General features: G+C 38.7%; 2 protein-coding genes across 3 annotated transcripts in view; both read left to right on the top strand.

Annotated features, from left to right (window-relative positions):
• Positions 1–5,469, top strand: part of poglut2 (protein O-glucosyltransferase 2) — a 10,265-nt gene extending 4,796 nt beyond the window's left edge. The window contains exons 4-10 of the mRNA XM_014031841.1: positions 1,096–1,173; positions 1,287–1,459; positions 2,456–2,693; positions 4,236–4,445; positions 4,540–4,629; positions 4,720–4,824; positions 5,354–5,469. Of these exons, the coding sequence (XP_013887295.1) occupies positions 1,096–1,173; positions 1,287–1,459; positions 2,456–2,693; positions 4,236–4,445; positions 4,540–4,629; positions 4,720–4,824; positions 5,354–5,371 (912 nt within the window). The 3' untranslated portion in view covers positions 5,372–5,469. The remainder of the gene's footprint in view (positions 1–1,095; positions 1,174–1,286; positions 1,460–2,455; positions 2,694–4,235; positions 4,446–4,539; positions 4,630–4,719; positions 4,825–5,353) is intronic.
• Positions 5,470–5,720: 251 nt separating this feature from the next.
• tex30 (testis expressed 30) lies at positions 5,721–6,597 on the top strand (the record flags this gene model as incomplete). Of its 2 annotated transcripts, none has more annotated exon segments than XM_014031843.1 (4): positions 5,721–5,814; positions 5,943–6,077; positions 6,260–6,311; positions 6,383–6,597. In XM_014031843.1, coding segments are annotated over 4 exon segments (420 nt in total), but the record flags the coding sequence as incomplete, so codon positions are not given.
• Positions 6,598–6,951: the final 354 nt, after the last annotated feature.

Genomic DNA, 6,951 nt, shown 5'->3' with positions numbered 1-6,951 from the left:
CACAGTGGTAGGGTTACCCTTAAATAAAATGCTGTAAGTTTTGATTTAAGAGCAGAAATTTGTGGTAAATTTAATATTTTAAACCTAAAAAGTGGGGACAATGAAAGTTATCAGTAAAATGTTCTAAAACATGGGAGTCAAACTCATTTTCACTGAGGGCCACGTGAGCGTTATGGTGGTCCTCAAAGGGCCAGTTGTAATTATCTTTAATGTTTCATGTTTAACTTCAACTAAACAGTGTTTTAACACGTCCCCTTATAAGCACTGAAAAGTACTAAGTGTACGACTGACTAAATCTGAAATAAATACAGAAATACTATTAAAAGTAGAAGTAGGAGAGTTTTCCTCACTGTTGAGTTGTGTTGAGTAGCTGCCATCTTGAATTCCGAACTTTCCCTCTTTCTGACAGGGAATTCCCATGGATAATCAGCATGCATTATGGGAGTTGTAGTTTATGGTCAATGCTGGATTTAAAGCAGCTTATTTTGAGACATTAATACTGTGCTATCCAACTAAATTGCTCAGTTACTTAAAGCCAACAGCTCAGGTGCAGGACAAGAATTATTTTCTTTCACCTTTTAAATTAGTTTATGTTGTTGCTTTTAGTCATAAATTGAAAGTTTGTCATTGATATAAGAATCAAATTTCATATTAAGTAAAAACTATTCATTTTTGAATTTTTTTTTGCGAGGGCGGGCCAGACAGGAGTCACCCCCGTTCCACATTTGGCCCACAGGCCTTAGATTTGACATGTGATCTAAAAGGCTGAAATTGTCTCTTCAGGTCACATTAATCTTTTGTTTTTAAGTTTTAAAAATCTTTAAACTAATGGCTGAGTTTGTCTCTCAAAATGTAGTTCTTTATATTTTCTATCATGGCATAATTTTAGAGATTTGAGCTTTTTGCTCAGTGCGTTGCTGAAATAAAGAATGAAATAAATCCAACCAGTAATGTTTTTTTTTGTGACCAAGTTAACTGGGACCAGTCTGCTGGTTTCACAGCTGAGTCATCACGAATCCTTCCTTCTTTCCTCACATAAAGTTACACTGTGATGCTGTAAAGCTACAGATATGTTGTACTTTTCATTCTCTTTAGGTCTATGTGAAAACATTTGGAGAGCACGTCGGTTTCAGGATCTTCATGGATGCCATCCTTCTGTCTCTAACGAGGAAGGTATGATAYTTAGTTTTTATATTTAGCAATGTCAATCTGCATACGCACTGTTGTAATGGGCCTAATTTGTGTTTTTATTTTTCTGTCGGACCTCTGCGGGTTTGTGTTTGCAGGTGAAGCTCCCTGACGTCGAGTTCTTCGTAAATTTGGGCGACTGGCCGCTGGAGAAGAGAAAACCCACAGAGAAGCTCCATCCGATCTTTTCTTGGTGRGGCTCAAACAACACCAGAGACATCGTCATGCCCACCTACGACCTGACCGAGTCGGTCCTCGAGACCATGGGGAGGTGAGGTTCAGCGTGRGTCACGTTTCAATTAAACCAGTCAGGATTCTTCAAACTCCCACAAAGTGATTATCTTCTGCAACCAGCAATTTATGCAAGTGAACTTGAGGTGCACTTTTCAAGAAGCTGGATTAAAAACAAAGATGCTCAAAAATAACCTTTTGTTGCCCCTGAGGGAGTTTCTGTGAACTCGAAAGGAACGTTTTCTCTCACTTTTGTCTTCTGGCAAGAACAGCTGAGAACTGCTACATTAGAACAAAGACATGTTTACCCAAAACCATTCTTCTTATTATGCCTCCAGTAGGTTGAGTGATACTAAACCTCTGACCTGCCAGCTGACCCGTACACACCGAGGAGCTTGAGATACAAACCCCTCTTCAATTTACTTTGAAATATCTTTTACCGGAATTGTTTCTAAAAATATATGGTTAACAGAATAATCAAGCATCAAGTATTCCTGTTTGATGTTTTATCTCTGCTCTGTTCTTTGTTTTTCTGATCYTTACTGAGGGACGTGAGCAGAAATATAACTTGGTTTGTGTGTGTCTGAACTGCCGATATAATCTCTTCTTATTTAAAGCTGATAGCATGCAGAAATGAAAAGTGACATGTCTAATTGTATGTCTCGCGGCGGCKTAAATATCCACACATCTCACTGAAAGGAAATGAAGGATGAGATCAGCACTAACCGGAGCTTAGGATGCATTTCCTGGGGTTTTGATTTCGTCACAAAAGCCTGCTCTGGAGATCTAATCAGATCTTTTCTGTTCAAAGAAACCAAGTGTGGGAAATTCTCACTTGGMTTTACAAAAGTTTCCTCCAGTAAAAAAAAAGGAAAAAGATCACTTAAAATGTCAATTGKTGAAAAGTAAAAATGGTACAAGGATTTAAATTAAGTAATTTGCTTGTTAAAATTGGACATTTTTAAGTATATTATGTATTTTTTTTTCCAGATAAACGACCACTGAACATAAATTCTTGTTTCCATYCAATAAACAGAGTAAGTCTGGACATGATGTCTGTTCAGGCCAACACAGGGCCGCCGTGGTCGGAGAAGAACACCACGGCCTTCTGGAGGGGCCGGGACAGTCGTCACGAGCGTTTGGAGCTGGTCAAGCTCTCGAGGGCCCGTCCTGACGTGATCGATGCTGCTTTTACCAACTTCTTCTTCTTCAAACATGACGAGAGCCTCTACGGGCCGCTGGTCAAACACGTCTCTTTCTTTGACTTCTTTAAGGTGACGTTGCTGCGGTGGGGATAGCTTTACATTGTTTTTATAAAAATGATGGGTTATATTGTAAATTACTACAAGGCTGGGTGGCTGTAAATGTCTGAGCGAAATGTTCCAACTCATTCAGGAGACGGGTGCTATGGTATWTTTTAAAGGGATCCCTGATTAGTTGTAACATTAGACTTTATTTAATAAACATATATTTTAACTGTAAAATAAAGACTGTAAAAATACTGTAGGCTGTTTAGTTTTGTAATTTTTTAAAAATATATTTTAACATGGACGGAGCCATTTTATTTACCCGCAAAGCATTCTGGGTAAATGACGTGGATAGGTCATCAGTGCAAGGCTGCTAGCGAGCTATATCCACCCTGAAGGTTAATCTTGAACAATATCTGATGATCGACTCTTTTAAATGAAACCAGAGAGTGTTGACAGAGAGGAGAAGGTAGAAATGACTCAGTCTGTAACTGAAAATATGGATGGAGGACAACAGAGCTGCTTCATGGAAGAAGAACCTCAGCTTAGCCTGTTAGCTTTAGCATTAGCCCCGACACTATCACTGTATATACAGTATGTATTAGCTCAGGGCTACAGATTCTCTTGTCGTCACTGAGGTCCTCCATCCACATGACAGAGAGGGCAATGCAAAAATGACTCAGTCTGCAACTGAAAATATGAATGGAGGACCTCTGTTTAGCTTGTTTGTCGTGCTAGCACCGAGCTAATACATATAAGGCAATATAGCGTCAGTGCTAGCACAAAGGCTAACAGGCTAAGCTGAGGTTCTTCTTCCATGAAGCAGCTCTGTTGTCCTCCATCCATATTTTCAGTTCCAGGCTGAGTCATTTCTACCTTCTCCTCTCTGTCAACGCTCTCTGGTTTCATTTAAAAGAGTCAATCGTCAGATATTGTCCAAGATTAACCTTCAGGGTGGATATAGCTCGCTAGCAGCCTCGCACCGAGGACCTATCCACGTCATCATTTACCCAGAATGCTTTGTGTGTAAATAAAATGGCCCCGTCCGTGTTAAAATATATTTTTAAAAATTTACTAAACAGCCCACAGTATTTTTACAGTCTTTATTTTACAGTTAAAATATATGTTTATCAAATAAAGTCTAATGTTACAACTAATCAGGGATCCCTTTAAGTACTTTTCAAAAGATTCAACTTTATTTGTGAACATTTTCCCCAAAGAAATACATTAAGATTCTTTCAGTCACTTAGAAATACAGTTTTAACCTTTAAGTTAGCCTTTTGCTCCTTTAGCTATCATTTTGCTACTATATTATAATTGGCTTTAAGCTAAATATTTTCTTCTTTTGGCTTTTAACAACTTAGTTTTAGCTTATTCAGCAAATTTCAGCAAAGTCATTCATCATTCAGCATTATTCTACTTTACAATAAAACCAGCATTTCCAGCTTCTATTTCCCAGTAAAGAGTGCAGGAAGCTTGGATAAAATGTTTTCTTTGATAGAAAGTAAAACATTCAACAGACAGTAAGTTTAGCTAATATGTTTATTTTTATTTTTTGTCCAAATCCAGTACAAGTACCAAATCAACATTGACGGCACTGTAGCAGCGTATCGTTTGCCTTACCTGTTGGCTGGAGACAGCGTCGTCTTGAAGCAGGATTCTGGCTACTACGAGCATTTTTACCACGAGCTGCGGCCGTGGGAGCATTACATCCCAATACAAGCAGACCTGGGAGACCTGCTAGAAAAAATCCAATGGGCTCGTGAGCACGATGAAGAGGTGAGGATGTGGTAGACGATCCTGGAGACACTAGACATACAAATAATCATGTTTTTGTAAAGATGAAGTAAATTCTCCGCTTCGACTCTTGCAGGCAAAGAAAATCGCACTCGCCGGTCAGCAGTTCACCCGCAGTCAGCTTATGGGAGACAGTATATTTTGTTACTACTACAAACTCTTTAAGGTATCAGTCCTACACATTCAGGAAGAATAAACTAAAACAGTCACTGTGTTTAAGTCACAGCCCTGAATAGAAAACTGTCGTTCAATATAGGAGTATGCCAAACTCCAGATCACAGAGCCTAAGGTTCGGAAGGGCATGGAGCCTGTGGAGCAACCCACTGATGAACTATTCCCATGTTCCTGTCAGAGGAACACGGTAAGAGATGGCAGTTTTTTTTTTGGTGTTTGTCAAAACCGCTTTTATTTTGACACGAAGGTGACAATTTAAAGTGCATGCAAGCTTTAGGCTATAAACTGGAATTCCTGCATCAGTAATGTAATTAGCTACACTTAAACATTTATGACTTCTAATGTTTTATTATTATTTTTTTATTTTATAGGATTTGATAATATCATTTCTGACCTTTGTATGATGAAAAGAAGCTGATAAAACAAACTAATTATTAGCTGAATGGGAAGTTGCAGAAAGTAAACCTGAACCCAGATTTGTTATTTTCAATGGCAATAAAACAAAACATCATTTTCAACTGCTGTGACACTGCTTTTACACTAACAAACACTGTACAGTCTCTGACTCCCTCTGCTGGACATAATCTGCTACTGCACAACAAAGCGTAAAATATTCCAAGAAACAAATTTGAGTTTGTGTTGCTGTCATTAACTGTGTATAAAATGTAACATTTTATTTCATTTTAATTGTTTTTTTTATTTGTTTGTTTTTTCAGGTGAAAGATGAACTTTGACCACTTCAGATCTTCATTATCACCAAATATTTTTTTACAAGTTGTGAAATGATGCTGTGATTATATTAAGATTTCCTGTTTTTAAATAAAGTTTTTTTTTCTTATGTCATGCTTTATTCCAAATCGCCCACACACTGTTCCATGCACCCAAGCACATGCTGATTTAAGAGATATTCTTTAACTAAAACGGACTATCCATGCACATTTACGACTTTTACACAATTYCAATTTGGCTTTTACAAATTTAAAAAACCTAGCCATTTGTTTTAGTTTATTTCATAAACAATGACCCAGACAGGAAGAAGCATCCTCTCATTGTCCATCATAACAAACAGCAGGCACGTTTATTTGTAATAACACCGCCTGAACGATAGGGGGCATGATTGTCCGGTTTGTTTTTGGATTTAAGACAGGAAAAAGTTGCAATGGATAAGTTTGACGAGGTAAATACTTCTGAATTTAAAACAAAACCTGACCCTTATCACAAATGTCAGCTGTGTGGTGTTTTTGAAAGATGTGAAATTGACAATAAAAACGAAAATTAATGGATTAGAAACTCGCTCCCTTTCAGGAAACTGTAAAGCTGCCTTTTGGGAAGAAGGATCTGGACGCTGTCTTGTGTTTCCCAACCTCAGTGAGAACAGATGTTCACACAGCTGTAATACTCACACATGGAGCAGGAGGAGACATGAACTTCAGGCATCTGGTTAGTCTCGCACGCGCCCTGGCTTCACAGGGTTTCCTCTGCCTTCGTTTTACATGCAAGGCTTTAAACCTGAGTTACAGAATAAAAGCCTACTCTGCTGTTTGGGTAAGGGTTTGTACTCACAACTAGCGCGCATGTGTCTAAAATAATAATAATAGATTCAGCACTTATTTTCCTTCTAGGACTACTTGAAAACATTACAGAAGTTTACAATAAAGCACGCTTTTTTTGGAGGTAAGCAACTCATAACTCTGGTTTTGGACAATAAGGACAGTAAATATTTAAAGTGTTGTGACAATCCTCAGGGAGGTCGATGGGATGTCGAGCTGCTGCAGCCCTGGCCAGGCGTTTGAGCGATGAATCAGAGGATGGAGTTCAGGGGGTCATCTGCCTCTCCTTCCCTCTGCACCCACCCGGACAGATGCACGCTCACCGCCAGCGAAGTGAAGACCTCAGGATGCTGCCTGAGTGCGTGCGTGTGCTGTTTGTGTCAGGCACTGAGGACAACATGTGTGACAGGGTGAGCAATATTATCAGGGCCTTGTTGTCATGTAATTTGGTTAAGTTTTAAATTTGTGAGGTTTCCTTGTCTTAGGATTTATACAGCGGGTAAAATAAGTTTTGAACACGTCACCATTTTTCTCAGTAAATATATTACTAGAGGTGCTAATGACATGAAATTTTCACCAGATGTCGGTAACAACCCAAGTGATCCATACATACAAAGAAATAAAACCATAAATGTCCAGAAATGAAGTTATTTGTAATAATGTGGAATGGCACAGGGAAAAAGTATTGAGAAAGCAAGCCTGCCCCTTGTCAGTGCAAATTAATATCAGCTGGTTCAGTCCCAAATGATGGCCAGGTATCACAC

Source organism: Austrofundulus limnaeus, unplaced genomic scaffold (assembly GCF_001266775.1).
Source record: "Austrofundulus limnaeus strain Quisiro unplaced genomic scaffold, Austrofundulus_limnaeus-1.0 Scaffold1333, whole genome shotgun sequence".
In the NCBI taxonomy this organism is placed as follows: Eukaryota; Metazoa; Chordata; class Actinopteri; order Cyprinodontiformes; family Rivulidae; genus Austrofundulus; species Austrofundulus limnaeus.
This window is presented reverse-complemented; position numbering and strand designations above follow the sequence as displayed.